Raw genomic sequence first — 17,894 nt, forward strand, 5'->3', positions numbered from 1 at the left:
GGTTCAGCTATGTACGTCCGCCCTCGCCTTTGAAGGAGGCGGCTAACGGGAGCTCTCCACTGTGCCTTCAGTGCCTTAAATATGGCACCCTTGTACGGTGGGGTCCGAAATGATTGACACCCTTGATATAGACGAGCAATTATGACTGTAAAATAAATAAAATACTGTACACTATATTGTATGCTAAAAAATATGCAATTGCTGAGTCTTTTTTTTTTTTTTTTTTCCAAGTAATACTCAAAAAGGTAGGGGTCGAAATTGACACCCATAAATATTATTATAAATAAAGTAGTCAAGTGTATTATTTGGCTACATATTCCTAGCACGCAATTATTACATCAAGCTTGCTTCCAATTTGTTGGGAGCATTTGCTTGTTTGTTTCGGTTGTGTTTCAGATTATTTTGTGACCAATAGAAATTAATTGTAATAATGTAGTGTTATTTTGGAGTCACTTTTATTGTAAAAAAATAAATTATTTCTAACCACTTCTACATTAATGTGAATGCTACCAGGAGTACGGATAATCCTGAATGAATCGTGAGTAATGATGAGTGACAAAGTTAGAGTCAAAGATCACAACCCCAAGACATGCTAACCTCTCACCATTACAATAACAGGGGAGGTTAACTTTGTCACTCATCATTATTCACAATTCATTCAGGATTATCTGTAATGATAGCCTTAAACTAGGTTGTAGATTATTTGACCCCCTCGACAATAATATTGCTGCGTTTAAAAACAATACGAGGACAAATCATCATGTCAGTTACCTTCAGGTCGGAAAGTCTGAGTTTCCGAGTTGGAATTTCGAGTTGGATGACTGTTCAGTGCTTTTTCCCCCAGTCGGAGCTCACCCCCCCAGAGTTCCCAGATGTTTTGAATGCGACATTGGTGACCCTCTTTGTGCAGACAGATGGATACCTTCTCCTCCTCTATCATGTATTTTAATAGAGGGCTCCATTCAGTTTAAAAGCACACTGCATTACAGCAGATGACTGCAGTAATAACACTGGAACTAAGCCACACCATTGCATTTGTTTAGATATGAAACAAAGGGCCCAGTAGGAAAAGGCTGACTGACACTCCAGAAAAAAAGAAAAGGAAAATGACTGTTTGCGAGGTCAGGCCTCCACACAATCCTTTGTCCAAAATACTATCAGACCCGATTGGTGGTATTCTTGAATTGGCATATCACAAAACTGCTAATCAGACCTTCTAAGTTAAGTCATTTATAGACTATATTAATACATATGCTATTATATGCCATTCTTTATAAACCAGTTTGACAAGGTTAGCATTTCAACCCTCTCTTGCACTACTTGACCTATTTTTATTAGGACAGCATTGACTGTGTCCCCAATTTTTTGGTGTGTGACCCCATTGCTCCTGTTTTAGAATCAATAAAAGTGATTATGGTAATGATACGATGGTACACAAGGAATGGCACCTGTAGCATCAGCTAAGAAAATAATTGAAAGAAAATATTGGATTCTTATTGTGTACCTCGCATGTTTATTTTTTTTGTCCTGCACATCATTTTAATTCTACCAGAGGGCTGATGTTCTGTTTACGACAGACTTGCATTTTTCTCTTTCTTTCCCTTACCAAGAAAGACATACCTGACAAAACGTAGGGGAGAGAAACGACACGCGACGTCCTCTTGCATTTAAAACAGGTGTGGGTCGGGAAAGGTCACAGGGTCCGGGGGAAGAGATGTTGTGTGACCCCTTTCTTCTCTCACCTTTAGTTGTTGGTTTAACAAAATGGTGGGTACAAATTAGAGGTCGACCGATTTATGATTTTTCAACGCCGATACCGATTATTGGGGGACCAAAAAAGCAGATACCGATTAATCGGCAGATTTAATTTTTATTTTTTTATAATGTAATAATGACAATTACAACAATACTGAATGAACACTTATTTTAACTTAATATAATACATCAATTAAATCAATTTAGCCCCAAGTAAATAATGAAACCTGTTCAATTTGGTTTAAATAATGCAAAAACAGTGTTGGAGAAGAAAGTAAAAGTGCAATATGTGCTATGTAAGAAAGCTAACGTTTCAGTTCCTTGCTCAGAACATGAGAACATATGAAAGCTGGTGGTGAGTCTTCAATATTCCCAGGTAAGAAGTTTTAGGTTGTAGTTATTATAGGAATTATAGGACTATTTCCCTATTGGATGTTCTTATAGGCACTTTAGTATTGCCAGTGTAACAGTATAGCTTCCGTCCCTCTCCTCACTCCTCCCTGGGCTCGAACCAGGAACACAACGACAACAGCCACCCTCAAAGCGGCGTTACCCATGCAGAGCAAGGGAAACAACCACTGCATGGCTCAGAGCGAGTGATGTTTGAAACGCTATTAGCGCGTGCTAACTAGCTAGCCATTTCACTTCGGTTACACCAGCCTCATCTCGGGAGTTAATAGGCTTGAAGTCATAAACAGCGCAATGGTTGACGCACAACGAAGAGCTGCTGGCAAAACGCACAAAAGTGCTGTTTGAATGAATGTTTACGCACCTGCTTCTGCCTACCACCGCTCAGTCAGATACTTAGATACTTGTATGCTCAGTCAGATTATATGCAACGCAGGACACGCTAGATAATAACTACACATGGTTGATGATATTACTAGATAACTAGTGATTATGATTGATTGTTTTTTATAAGATAAGTTTAATGCTAGCTAGCAACTTACCTTGGCTTACTGCATTCGCTTAACAGGCAGTCTCCTTGTGGAGTGCAACGAGAGAGAGGCAGGTCGTTATTGCGTTGGACTAGTTAACTGTAAGGTTGCAAGATTGGATCCCCCAAGCCGACAAGGTGAAAATCTGTCATTGAAAATAAGAATGTGTTCTTAACTGACTTAACTAGTTAAATAAAGGTATAAAACATTTTTATATTTTTTTAAATTGGCAAATCTGCACCCAGAAATACCGATTTCCGATTGTTATGAAAACTTGAAATCTGCCCTAATTAAATTGGCCATTCCGATTAAATCGGTCGACCTCTAGTGCAAATGTGGGAGTGGGGAGGCTTAGTGCCAGATTTCTGTTGTTTATATAAAATAAATATGCACACCTTGTCCCACACTACCATTACCGTGATGACATAACACTCACTTCTGAAGTAACATACTGACTTGATGCATTGTCAGGGGATTCATATGCATTGTCCTCCTATTTTTCCTGTTGAAAAAAAAAAGTGGGATTAGGTAGGATTGGTAAATTTCCTCTCCCATCTATGCATTTGTGGGTGGGTGGGTTGGTTGGTTGTCTGCTGCCTGTGTGTGACTGTGGTACAGAAAAGCCTGTGTCTATTTTAGGGCTTTACTGTAGTTTTCACCCCTGCGTGAGGGGGGGGACAGCCCCAGCCACCTCAGCCCCCCCCCCCCCCATATCTGCAGGCTTCTAGCTTCAGCTGTGAGGCGGAGTAGCTTTGCCCCTACTCTGTGAGTACACGCCATAGACGCTATCTCTTCTTCCTCTTCTTTTACTTCTTCTTCCGCAGACTTTTCATCCTCTTCACGCAGTTGCCTTAGGACTGTGTCCCTTGAGACAGTAGAGGCTCTAGATCGAGACTGTACTGTAGAACTTGTTTAGAGAAGATGCTATCGTCCATCTTAATTCTTGGCGCAACGTAGCGCATATGTATACTTCTGTTCGTTTTCCAATGGCCTTGTTTGACTTCTGTTGTTTAGAGATTACAGTGCCTCGACCATAATGGCACAAAGCACACGCAATGTGCCAGATTTCTGTCCGTCTTTAAATATGCACACCTTATTGTCACACTACCATTACTGGCACCTTACACATTTGTCGTATACCTCGTAAAGTGTATGACATAACACTCACTTCTGAAGTAACATACTGACTTGATGCATTGTCAGGGGATTCATTGGGGCGGCAGGGTAGCCTAGTGGTTAGAGCGTTGGACTAGTAACTGGAAGGTTGCAAGTTCAAATCCCCGAGCTGACCCTGAACAGGCAGTTAACCCACCCAGGCCGTCATTGAAAATAAGAATTTGTTCTTAACTGACTTGCCTAGTTAAATAAAGGTAAAATAAAAATTGGTCTCTCGGATTAAAAACTCATTCAGACCCAAATTAGTATAAGCAACTTATTAATAACACAAAAATAATACATGTTTTGGTATCACTTATATACAGTACCAGTCAAAAGTTTGCTCACAACTAGACATTCAAGGGTTTTAATTTATTTTGACTATTTTCTACATTGTAGAATAGTAGTGAAGACATCAAAACTAGGAAATAAAACATATGGAATCATGTAGGAACCAAACAAAAGTGTTGAACAAATCAAAATATATTTTAGATTCTTCAAAGTAGCCACCCTTTTGCCTTTTGAGAGCTTTGCACACTCTTGGCATTCTCTCAATCAGCTTCACCTGGAATGCTTTTCCAAGAGTCTTGAAGGAGTTCCCACATATTCTGAGTACTTGTTGGCTGCTTTTCCTTCACTCTGCGGTCCAACTCATCCCAAACCATCTCAATTGGGTTGAGGTCGGGTGATTGTGGAGGCCAGGTCATCTGATGTAGCACTCCATCACTCTCTTTCTTGGCCAAATAGCCCTTGCACAGCTTGGAGGTGTGTTGGATCATTGTCCTGTTGAAAAACAAATGATACTCACACAAAGCGCAAACCAGATGAGATGGTGTATCGCTGCAGAACGCTGTGGTAGCCATGCTGGTTAAGTGTGCCTTGAGTAAAAATAATAATAATCACCAACAGTGTCACCAGCATAGCACCCCTACATCACACCTCTTCCTCCATGCTTCACGGTGGAAACCACACGTGCAGAGATCATCCGTTCACCTACTCTGCGTCTCACAAAGACATGGCGGTTGGTACCAAACATCTCAAATTTGGACTCCTCAGACCAAAGGACAGATTTCCACCAGTCTAATGTCCATTGCTAGTGTTTCTTGGCCCAAGCAAGTCTCTTCTTCTTATTGGTGTCCTTTAGTAGTGGTTTCCTTGCAGCAATTCAACCATGAATTTCATGCAATCTCTCTGAACAGATGTTGAGATGTGTCGGTTACTTGAACTCTGAAGCATTTATTTGGGCTGCAATGTCTGAGGCTGGTCACTCTCTAATAAACGTATCCTCTGCAGCAGATAACTCTGGCTCTTCCTTTCCTGTGGCAGTCCTCATGACAGCCAGTTTCATCATGGCGCTTGATGGGTTTTTACGACTGCACTTGAAGAAACTTTAAAAACGTATTGAAATTTTCCGAATTGACTGACAATGTCAAAGTATTATTTGAGCTGTTCTTGCCATAATATGGACTTTGTCTTTTACTAAATAGGGCTATCTTCTGTATACCACCTCTACCTTGTCACAACACAACCGATTTTGGCTTTTAACGCATTAAGAAAGAAAGAAATTCCACAAATGAACTTTTAACAAGGCACACCTGTTAATTTAAATGCATTCCTGGTGACTACCTCATAAAGCTGGTTGAAATAATGCCAAGCGTGTGCAAAGCGGACAAGGCAAAGGATGGCTACTTTGAAGAATCATAAATATACAATATTTTGATTTAACACTTGTTTGGTTGCTACACGATGCCATGTCTTATTTCATAATTTTGATGTCTACACTTTTATTCTACAATGTAGAAAATAGTAAAAATACAGAAAAACCCTTGAATTAGTAGCTGTGTCAACTTTTGACTAGTACTGTATGTACTCTGCAATCGGAAAGTATTCAGACCCCTCGACTTTTCCCACATTTTGATACGTTACACAGCCTTATTCTAAAATCGCTAAAGCAAAATTTTATCTCAATCTACACACAATAGCCCATAATGATAAAGCAAAGCAGTGTTTTTACAAATATTTTTGCACATGTATAAACAAATACATTATTTACATAAGTATTCAGACCCTTTTGTATGAGACTCAATTGAGCTTAGGTGCATCCTGTTTCCATTGATTATCCTCGATGTTAATACAACTTGATTGGAGTCAATCTGTGGTAAATTAAATGGACATGATTTGGAAAGGCACACACCTGTCTATATAAAGGTCCCACAGTTAACAGTGCATGTCTGAGCAAAAACCAAGCCATGAGGTCAAAGGAATTGTCCGTAGAGCTCCAAGACCGGATTGTGTCAAGTCACAGATCTGGGGAAGGGTACTAAGAAGTTTCTGCAGCATTGACGGTCCCCAAGAACACATTGTCCTCCATCATTCTTAAATGGAAGAAGTTTGGAACCATCAAGACTCTTCCAAGAGCTGGCCGCCCAGCCAAACCGAGAATTCCGGGTAGAAGGGCCTCCGGGAGGTGCATCCTGGGAGGGCCTCCGGGAGGTGCGTGGCCGCGGCCACCCAATCTGGTGGTCCCAGCGCGCACGACCCACGTGGAGTTCCAGGTCTCCGGTAGCCTCTGGAACTGCCGATCTGCGGCCAACAAGGCAGAGTTCATCTCAGCCTATGCCTCCCTCCAGTCCCTCGACTTCTTGGCACTGACGGAAACATGGATCACCACAGATAACACTGCTACTCCTACTGCTCTCTCTTCGTCCGCCCACGTGTTCTCGCACACCCCGAGAGCTTCTGGTCAGCGGGGTGGTGGCACCGGGATCCTCATCTCTCCCAAGTGGTCATTCTCTCTTTCTCCCCTTACCCATCTGTCTATCGCCTCCTTTGAATTCCATGCTGTCACAGTTACCAGCCCTTTCAAGCTTAACATCCTTATCATTTATCGCCCTCCAGGTTCCCTCGGAGAGTTCATCAATGAGCTTGATGCCTTGATAAGCTCCTTTCCTGAGGACGGCTCACCTCTCACAGTTCTGGGCGACTTTAACCTCCCCACGCCTACCTTTGACTCTTCCTCTCTGCCTCCTTCTTTCCACTCCTCTCCTCTTTTGACCTCTCCCTCTCACCTTCCCCCCTACTCACAAGGCAGGCAATACGCTCAACCTCATCTTTACTAGATGCTGTTCTTCCACTAACCTCATTGCAACTCCCCTCCAAGTCTCCGACCACTACCTTGTATCCTTTTCCCTCTCGCTCTCATCCAACACTTCCCACACTGCCCCTACTCGGATGGTATCGCGCCGTCCCAACCTTCGCTCTCTCTCCCCGCTACTCTCTCCTCTTCCATCCTATCATCTCTTCCCTCTGCTCAAACCTTCTCCAACCTATCTCCTGATTCTGCCTCCTCAACCCTCCTCTCCTCCCTTTCTGCATCCTTTGACTCTCTATGTCCCCTATCCTCCAGGCCGGCTCGGTCCTCCCCTCCCGCTCCGTGGCTCGACGACTCATTGCGAGCTCACAGAACAGGGCTCCGGGCAGCCGAGCGGAAATGGAGGAAAACTCGCCTCCCCTGCGGACCTGGCATCCTTTCACTCCCTCCTCTTTACATTTTCCTCTTCTGTCGCTGCTGCTAAAGCCACTTTCTACCACTCTAAATTCCAAGCATCTGCCTCTAACCCTAGGAAGCTCTTTGCCACCTTCTCCTCCCTCCTGAATCCTCCTCCCCCCCCCTCCTCCCTCTCTGCAGATGACTTCGTCAACCATTTTGAAAAGAAGGTCGACGACATCCGATCCTCGTTTGCTAAGTCAAACGACACCGCTGGTTCTGCTCACACTGCCCTACCCTGTGCTCTGACCTCTTTCTCCCCTCTCTCTCCAGATGAAATCTCGCGTCTTGTGACGGCCGGCCGCCCAACAACCTGCCCGCTTGACCCTATCCCCTCCTCTCTTCTCCAGACCATTTCCGGAGACCTTCTCCCTTACCTCACCTCGCTCATCAACTCATCCCTGACCGCTGGCTACGTCCCTTCCGTCTTCAAGAGAGCGAGAGTTGCACCCCTTCTGAAAAAACCTACACTCGATCCCTCCGATGTCAACAACTACAGACCAGTATCCCTTCTTTCTTTTCTCTCCAAAACCCTTGAACGTGCCGTCCTTGGACAGCTCTCCCGCTATCTCTCTCAGAATGACCTTCTTGATCCAAATCAGTCAGGTTTCAAGACTAGTCATTCAACTGAGACTGCTCTTCTCTGTATCACGGAGGCGCTCCGCACTGCTAAAGCTAACTCTCTCTCCTCTGCTCTCATCCTTCTAGACCTATCGGCTGCCTTCGATACTGTGAACCATCAGATCCTCCTCTCCACCCTCTCCGAGTTGGGCATCTCCGGCGCGGCCCACGCTTGGATTGCGTCCTACCTGACAGATCGCTCCTACCAGGTGGCGTGGCGAGAATCCGTCTCCTCACCACGTGCTCTCACCACTGGTGTCCCCCAGGGCTCTGTTCTAGGCCCTCTCCTATTCTCGCTATACACCAAGTCACTTGGCTCTGTCATAACCTCACATGGTCTCTCCTATCATTGCTATGCAGACGACACACAAATAATCTTCTCCTTTCCCCCTTCTGATGACCAGGTGGCGAATCGCATCTCTGCATGTCTGGCAGACATATCAGTGTGGATGACGGATCACCACCTCAAGCTGAACCTCGGCAAGACGGAGCTGCTCTTCCTCCCGGGGAAGGACTGCCCGTTCCATGATCTCGCCATCACGGTTGACAACTCCACTGTGTCCTCCTCCCAGAGCGCTAAGAACCTTGGCGTGATCCTGGACAACATCCTGTCGTTCTCAACTAACATCAAGGCGGTGGCCCGTTCCTGTAGGTTCATGCTCTACAACATCCGCAGAGTACGACCCTGCCTCACACAGGAAGCGGCGCAGGTCCTAATCCAGGCACTTGTCATCTCCCGTCTGGATTACTGCAACTCGCTGTTGGCTGGGCTCCCTGCCTGTGCCATTAAACCCCTACAACTCATCCAGAACGCCGCAGCCCGTCTGGTGTTCAACCTTCCCAAGTTCTCTCACGTCACCCCGCTCCTCCGCTCTCTCCACTGGCTTCCAGTTGAAGCTCGCATCCGCTACAAGACCATGGTGCTTGCCTACGGAGCTGTGAGGGGAACGGCACCTCAGTACCTCCAGGCTCTGATCAGGCCCTACACCCAAACAAGGGCACTGCGTTCATCCACCTCTGGCCTGCTCGCCTCCCTACCACTGAGGAAGTACAGTTCCCGCGCAGCCCAGTCAAAACTGTTCGCTGCTCTGGCCCCCCAATGGTGGAACAAACTCCCTCACGACGCCAGGACAGCGGAGTCAATCACCACCTTCCGGAGACACCTGAAACCCCACCTCTTTAAGGAATACCTAGGATAGGATAAAGTAATCCTTCTCACCCCCTTAAAAGATTTAGATGCACTATTGTAAAGTGGCTGCTCCACTGGATGTCATAAGGTGAATGCACCAATTTGTAAGTCGCTCTGGATAAGAGCGTCTGCTAAATGACTTAAATGTAATGTAAATGGGAGGTGACCAAGAACCCAATGGTCACTCTGACAGAGCTCCAGAGTTCCTTTGTGGAGATGGTTGTGCTTCTGGAAGGTTCTCCCATCTATGCAGCACTCCACCAATCAGGCCTTTATGGTAGAGTGGTCAGACGGAAGCCACTCCTCAGTAAAAGGCACATATGACAGCCCGCTTGAAGTTTGCCAAAAGGCACCCAAAAAACTCAGACAATGAGAAGCAAGATTCTCAGGTTTGATGAAACCAAGATTGAATGTTTTTCAGCGGCAGGGACTGGGAGACTAGTCAAGATCGAGGGAAATATGAACGGAGCAAAGTACAGAGAGATCCTTGACGAAAACCTGCTCAGGACCTCAGACTGGAGCGAAGGTTCACCTTCCAACAGGACAACAACCCTAAGCACACAGCCAAGACAATGCAAGAGTGGCTTCGGGACAAGTTTCTGAATGTTCCTGAGTGGCCCAGCCAGAGCCTGGACTTGAACATGTCTGGAGAGACCTGAAAATAGATGTGCGGTGATGCTTCCCATCCAACCTGACAGAGATTGAGAGGATCTGCAGAGAACAATTGGATAAACTCCCCAAATACAGGTGTGCCAAGCTTGTAGCGTCACACCCAAGAAGACTCAAGGCTGTAATCGCTGCCAAAGGTGCTTCAGGATCTGAGTAAAGGGTCTGAATACTTATGAAAATGTGATTTTATTAGAAAAAATGTCTAAACCTGTTTTTGCTTTGTTATTGTGTGTGTGTGTGGAGAAAATAACAATTTATTCCATTTTACAATAAGGCTGTAACAAATTGTGGGAAAAGTTGAGGGGTCTAAATTCTTTCCCGAATGCACTGTGTGGATATACACGCACGCCTAGTTCCCCTGGGAAATACCACTTTACCTCCTCTACTCAGAGATATTCAGTTATTCCTCTTAGGTCCTCATTAATAATTCAAATAAGCCAGACTCCATTTTGTTTGACGACGACACAGCACAGTTACTTGTTATTTAGATGTAGGCCTACTGTAAGGCTGAGCTCTCCCCATCTGGGAGCTAGCTACTAATGTTCACATTAAATTTGACAAAATTAATTGACTCATTTATACGGTAGTCCTTTATCAGGCACTCTTAACCAGAGTGAATAATAATAATATGAATTGAGGAGGCGGAACAATAGAACAGCACTATTATACTTCTATAGTGCCTGTTCTGTACATGACATTCAGGCCCACCTTGTTTATACATAATTAAGAATAGTATTTATGATTAAATTACAGCCAAATCTTAGATACATGTGTTACAACTTCTAGATATGATAACGAAGAATGTTAGATACTTTGACTAGGCTACATCTTTAAGCTGAGTTTTTGTTGTTGTCCGTGCTGTATTACAATCTTGATTGAGGAATCCTGTGAGGACAAACCGTCTGCCTTAATCGAACGATGATTAAGGCCGACTGAATGAATGAAGTTCATTTTTACATAATCTCTGGCCTGATTTCCGGAATACCGGGGATAAAGGAACGGTTTTACGAGATTGCCAAGATGTAAACAAACGGCTCATAAACGCAGCTTAAAGATGTCAACAATGCTTTTACACACTGTGGCCAGTTGAGAAGGAAAGTAGCTTCGTGTAGAATTCACCGGGGTTGTATTTCACAAACGCAGGATCGATAGATTGGCCAGCACTCAGTTCTAACTCGTACTTTTTCTCGTTCATAAAGCCAGCTGAAGTTTAATGTCATTCGGTTGGGTTACTGCGAGTATTGAGTCGGTAATATCATTCCCGATTATTCAAGTTTTTCTTTCTTTATCATCCAGGAAATAGAGGAAATGTTCTTAGCTGGCCAACTCCTTGCTGGTGCTTTGTGAAATACCCCCCCACCCGTAGGCCAGTGTACATCTTTGTCCTTGGATAGGCTGTCTTTCACACTGTGTCACTCTCCCCGTCTGAACCTCTGAACTCTTCTTCCCAGGGTTCACTGCTATCACTGCAACCAATCCTATCTGGCTGATAAAGACCCGGTTGCAACTGGATGCCAGGTAAGTACTTAGCAGGGAGTCTGAATCTAGGCCATCGGCCGATTTAAATGTTAAAAAAGTTAGTTTTCCCCTTAGCTTATGTTATTCCCCAGCTGTTTCATATTTTACTGGTTCTCTAACTATGTTATGGGTTGTCATGCTTATTTGACTAGTTTCATATTGCATTGACTCATGGTACTAGGGGAAAGGGTGTTATTCTGAGTATTGCATATTCAATTATTACCTGCCAATTGTTTGCTGTATGATCAAATGTCCTTTTGCATACCTTTTGCATACCTTTTGCATACCTTTTTGCTATGTTCAACTATTACATTTACTCACACGCTACATGTTTTTACCACAGGAACCGTGGCGAGCGGCGCATGAATGCCTTCGAGTGCATGCGGCGGGTCTACCAGACGGAGGGCTGGCGGGGCTTCTACCGCGGTATGTCTGCCTCGTACGCCGGCATCTCCGAAACAGTCATCCACTTTGTCATCTACGAGAGCATCAAGCGCAAGCTGATGGAGTCCAAGGCACAGGCCAGCATGGATCAGGACGAGGATGAGTCGGTGAAAGACGCCTCAGATTTTGTGGGTATGATGCTGGCAGCCGCCACGTCCAAGACCTGCGCCACCTCCATCGCCTACCCCCACGGTATGCACCTACACCTTCGATTTCTATTTATTATGTGACCTTAAAGAATAAATTAAAAGAAAAGACATTAAGACAATGTATTCTGATCATATCTTTGATTCTGTTTTATTATTTTAAAAAGTTCAAACGAATCATGGTTATTAATACATAATTTGGTTGTTGCTCCCATCTCACGGGGAGGAAAAGTTATTTTTTCTTTTTTTCCATATTAGTATTGGTAACGTTCATCATGTGGAAGAAAATATTGTCTATCGTATCCGTCCGGAATTTCTATACTGTTGTGTCCATGTTCTAAGTTAGTCCCCTCTTCTCTACCCCCTCTTGCCTCTTCCTTTGTAGAGGTGATCCGCACCCGGCTACGAGAGGAGGGCAGCAAGTACCGCTCCTTCTTCCAGACATTGCTGACAGTACCTAAGGAGGAGGGCTACCGCGCCCTGTACCGCGGTCTCACCACCCATCTGGTCCGCCAAATCCCCAACACCGCTATAATGATGTCCACCTACGAGATGGTGGTCTACCTGCTCCAACGCTAGCCCCTCCCCTTCCTGTGTGGAGAGGAAGTAGGAAGTGACTGACTTGGTTGGGGATATCTAAGATGGAGACTAAAGGAAAACCGATACTGACCAGAAGAAAGAAGAAGAGCGCCCCCACTAATTCCCCACCAACAAGCCTACAGGCCACCCCACAAGGGGGCGCTATGGTCTGGGATGATAGAGAAAGGATGGGGTGGGAAGAAGAGAGAGGGACGGCGAGAGACCGTTGGGTCAGTCCTTTACAGAGCCTGTCAAACAGTCTCAAAAATAGACGGAAATCATTTTGTGGCCTTAAAGAGTTTAGTCTGTCTCTCTGTAGAATGAAACTAATCTGCTTTAGCCTGTACGGAGATGACAATCTGAAAGGGGAATGCAAGAAAACAATCGATTAAAAAAAACAGGTTTCATAACAACACTGAACATTATAGAAAATGTTTATTGCAAAATGTTCCACCAGTAGTTCTATTTGATTAGGTTAGCACTTTTCCCCTAGGATTCAGCATATAAGCCAGGGATGGGCAACTGGCGGCCCTCGGATCAACTTCTCCGAACTCAGTCGGGGTCTCAACTTACTGTTGCAAGTTAGAATAGCAGAATACACAAGGTGCAATTTCAAAATGCATCAGCAGTTTCTCTTATGTCAGTCACTGACAGTCAATTAGCCCATCCATGTCAGCGAAAAATGTTTTTGAATAGTAAGTTAGTCGAGCGGCTGGTGGGCCCGCATTGATTTTGTTACATGCTGACCACACTGCTTGCATTGCAAAATAAATGTACACATGCATGTTATTCAATCATTGCACCCACACTGCTCGCGCGCGCCAACGAGCGTCTGCGCTGCCAATCGCTAAAATAGAAGTCAGTTCTATTTGTGACGCTCAACAAGTTCTGCCTCTCCCATCTCCTCATTGGTTTATAGAAGCAGATACCCACGTGCCATCTCCTTATTGGTTATACCCACGTGGGTGATTGAAAGATGAACTGAGGTCGGTCGGTCGTGGTAATACTATGAAAGTTAGATGCCAATTGCCATATAAAGTCCAAAGAAGGAAAAAGCCTGGAAAGAGGAAAGATGACTAGAAACGATTCTGTTGACCGTTATGTGTGGATTAATTGTGCATCAGGTAAAATAACAACTCAACATTTATATCCCAGGACAAATTAGCTAGCAACAGCAAGCTAGCTAGCTAAATTGCCATAAATGTTTAATGCTTTTTGACCTGTCCCCAAATTAATATAATTGGTTGAGTTTGTTTTTGTTATTTCAACCTGCGTGTCGTGATCACGTTTGGTGTGGGGGGGACAAAATCAATTGCGCACGATGGCGCACTCGCACGTCTGGTCTGGGCATGGTGCTAGTCTGTCAGTTTCACTCATAACATTTCTCTACACACCATGGCCAAATGTGTAGAATGACAGGAAATGGGGTGTAAAACAGCTCATTTTTCTCTCCGCCTCATGGCAAGATGATTAGAATGGCATGAAATAGTTTATAAAGTTGCAAAAAAAATTACTCTAAAACTTAGTCTCTGTCAAGAGGGGGGCTGCTAAAATGTTATGCTAGCAAAGTGACATGGGGGGTGGTATGGGTATATGTGGGTATGCAGACCTGTGAGCAACTGCAGCCCAACTGCTACACAATTTTTTTGTGTAGCTCCCACCCCCCATAAAAGTTGTCCATCCCTGATGCAAGCTCATGTTTGAAACAAGCTGTGCATGCTTTGTTTCAGCAGCTTGAACCCAAGCTTGGTGTTTAAGGAATGTCAAACAAACATTGGCGAGGGAAGTTGTTTTTAAAGGACAATTTTACGTTTTTACAACCATCTCTAAATGGTACGCTATAGAAGGATACAGACACTTTTTTGGCGATTTCACTTGTTTTTGAGAAACTTACCCCCAGCAGTGTCACTTCCTCAATGTCGCTGAAAAAATACATGAACAAATGCTCCAAAAACATCCAAATACGTAATTTTCATTCCAAACTTTATCTGCAACGTTATATTCCACTTTTCGGCGACTCGAGCTGCTTCCCCTATCCAGCTGTTCCATTCTTTGGTAGCCTGCTGCTAGAATGGACAGATAAGTATGGCTTGAGTCACAATAAAATGGATTATAACGTTATAATGTTCGGAATGATTTTCATGTGTACAACATCTAAAGACCTGCGTCACTACTGAGAGCATTTCCATTTCTAAAATGACGTATTTGGGTGTTTATGGAGTATTTTGTTCATGTTTTTTCAGAGCCCCCGTACTGCACAATATGCATGAGGAAGTGACTCACTGGTTGGCCTACGTTTCTCAAAAACAAGTGAAATAGCACAAAAAGTGTCTATCTTTCTATAACATGCCATTGTAAAAACAAAATATATATATAGAGAGATGGTTCTTAAAAAAAAGATTTAGGCACTGTTCCCCCCAGATCATTTAAGATCTCTAGCTAGCTCTATGATAAGAGAATAGCAAGCAAACATTTCATGTACTGCAACGAGTTTGTCTTCAAGCATTCCCCTGAAGGCCAGAGTTACCCCTTATAATCTGAAGCAATGCATATGGTGCACAAGACTAGGGATCGCCGCTGATCACAACACATGCCACAGACGCTTATCCAGTGTTTTGTATAATGGTATTGTTTCTCTGATACTAGTCATTGGGAGGGACATAGTTGTCTCTCGTGAGTGCACAGGATTTCTTTGATCTAGATAGGGTGCGAGTCTTTCCAACAGGTACCAACACTTAGCTGGTTAGAGGTCTGTCTACTGGTGTGACGCCGCTACTTGAAGACAATTTGTTAAATGTTGGAAGTCAGGAAGTGTCAATGTCATTCCATAATCTTTCCCAACCTTTCGTGTGAGATTTGGATGGTGACTGGGTCGATGTGCATTTGACTCTGTGTTTGTGTGTGTGTGTGTGAGGTGAAAGCGAACTGCCCTGATATCTACTCCAGAGGTAGTGAGTGCCCTCCACTAAAAGTTAATCATGTAGATTACTGTGGTTGGGAGCAAGGCAAAAGCAGTAAGCCACACCAGCTGCTACATAGTAGCCCTTCCCTACCAGTGGCTCCCAACTGAAGTTTTATACACTTTTTTTGTGGCCTTTTGGGTTATGTGCTTAACATTTTCTTGTGTGGACATTTTAATCTTGTATTATCAGAATAGTATTACTGTATATGCAAAAACGGTGTTTTGCTCAGCAGTTCCCATTGCAGATACTGTACAGTTCAGAGTACTTCATCTTGTGAAGGATATTCATGTGTATATAATACATATGCATATCAACTATTGTGTGTATTTTGCTTAGGTCCATGTATTATTATACTGTAGTTTATAGTTGCAAATGATTTGTTTGACTGCATTTGTGTACAATTGTAAGATGTTTGAACCTGTTGCAACATGGTGTGTTGACATATTTTTCTTTTGTTCAAGTTTTATATTATACAATTTGTATTTCATTTTACATCATGCAAGCCTTGGTGCTGAAAGACAGTCTTTGATTTTATGTCAAAAGTATTATTTTTCAGAATTATATATATTTGTGTGTGTGTGTAAATTCCCCTCAATCTGATTTTTACATTTGAATTTACTCTCCAGCCATCTTCAAGCGATAGTATCCTGTATATCTGTGTAGGCTACTGCATCCTATCTGGTCTTTGTTACAAATTCTCAATCTGGCATTCAGTAGGGAAAAATACAGTGTGATGGAGCGTAATATAAATGAATATTCTATTAATGTCAATATTATGACAAGATGATGTTTTGGCGTTCAAGTCACCCTGAACTATTTTAAACTGATTCAGGCTCTGGATTCATGACTGAAGACTTTCCGACCGTGCAGAGGCTACATTGGATTATGGTGCGCATCGTTTAGATGGTTGTAAATATCCTTCTGTACATTGAAGTTTTGACCCGAGGCCTCTGCCTATGGTAGTTGCTCATTTTGTCAGGCCAATTTCAAGTGTCTTTTTTTCCTATCCACTGGCATACTGTATAGAACAACTGTACTGTGAATATGCTGGAGTCCTTTTCCCACAGACTATAGCCTAGCTGTTTTTGTTACTATCGTTGCCCTGACAGTCATACTGTGACTTGAATAACTAGTATACAGTACATAACTGATGTATTTTGTAGTGGAGCGTAGACTTGCATATAAGGTGATCTGTTAGACTTTAGTGACTGCTCAGGGCTGCTATCTAAGAGATGGGGCTCAATGCCACTACGTTTCCACTCAAAGACGGCTCTGTTTGAAAACAAAACACACTACACAGACCAGCAGGTCTGCAGTTTCATGACTTATCCCCACATAGTCTTGGGTTAGTAGGTTGGCAATACCTCAACCATGTCACTAAAGACTAATCCATTTAACACTGTGGATGCCATCATGGTGGGTCCCATATGGCTTCTCTATTGGAAAAACCGGAGTCTGCCAGGGAGTGTATACAGATTTTACACAGCCAAGATACAGTTTACACAGTTTGGAAAAGTAGGCGTACATTTTTATGGTACGGTACTGGAGAACTAGTAACTCAATCTACTTGTCAGCTCTCTATCAATGTTATTTCGTAGTCAATAGGGGTCCAGGTTGACATGACTACCTACCATGCTGCCCAATGTATATCTGGGTTAGAGAAATATGCTTACTCATTCATGTCCATGTTTTTGCCTGACTCAATACTTCAAGGAGAAATGTGATTACTATATGTAAACATTTCAGTGAACTGATTTGTTTGGAATGTTGTTTTGTTGATTGTTTTCCCTCTTAAATCAGCCAGTACCCCCCTCCTATTTGTTTGGTTTAAACTGGTGAAATGAATGTGGCCTATTCTTTGCCATCTATGTATCATCATACCTCCTTTTTGTACAAAAGTCAATAAAAACCAGATTGCAACTCCCATTGCTTGCTTGCTTAATTTTTTTTTATGGCCTAGAAGCACAGGAAAGAAAGGCCATGTTTGTTCTGAAAAATGGACTGGATTTTCTTGAAGGCTATAGGCCATTTTATTCTGAGCTTGTTTTACACTGTTCTACTCCATTTCTCCACAAGGTGTCAGCAAAGCCAATGTGACGACTGTATACACTGAGTGTACAAAACATTAGGAAGACCTTCCTAATATTGAGTTGCGCCTCTTTTTGCCCTTAGAACAGCCTCAATTCATCATGGCATGGACTCTAAAAGGTGTTGAAAGCATTCCACAGAGAGGGTGGCCCATGTTGACTTAAATGCTTCCCACAGTTGTCAAGTCGGCTGGATGTCCTTTGGGTGGTGGACCATTTTTGATACACATGGGAAACTGAGTGTGAATAACCCAGCAGCGTTGCAGTTCTTGACACACTCAAA

General features: G+C 43.5%; 1 protein-coding gene across 1 annotated transcript in view; it reads left to right on the top strand.

Annotated features, from left to right (window-relative positions):
• The window catches only part of LOC115114239 (solute carrier family 25 member 36-A-like), a 32,076-nt gene extending 14,626 nt beyond the window's left edge, over window positions 1-17,450 (top strand). The window contains exons 5-7 of the mRNA XM_029642319.2: window positions 11,326-11,392; window positions 11,736-12,028; window positions 12,368-17,450. Coding sequence (XP_029498179.1) covers window positions 11,326-11,392; window positions 11,736-12,028; window positions 12,368-12,561 — 554 coding nt within the window. The 3' untranslated portion in view covers window positions 12,562-17,450. The remainder of the gene's footprint in view (window positions 1-11,325; window positions 11,393-11,735; window positions 12,029-12,367) is intronic.
• Window positions 17,451-17,894: the final 444 nt, after the last annotated feature.

This window comes from Oncorhynchus nerka, linkage group LG9b (assembly GCF_034236695.1).
Source record: "Oncorhynchus nerka isolate Pitt River linkage group LG9b, Oner_Uvic_2.0, whole genome shotgun sequence".
NCBI classification, from domain to species: domain Eukaryota; kingdom Metazoa; phylum Chordata; class Actinopteri; order Salmoniformes; family Salmonidae; genus Oncorhynchus; species Oncorhynchus nerka.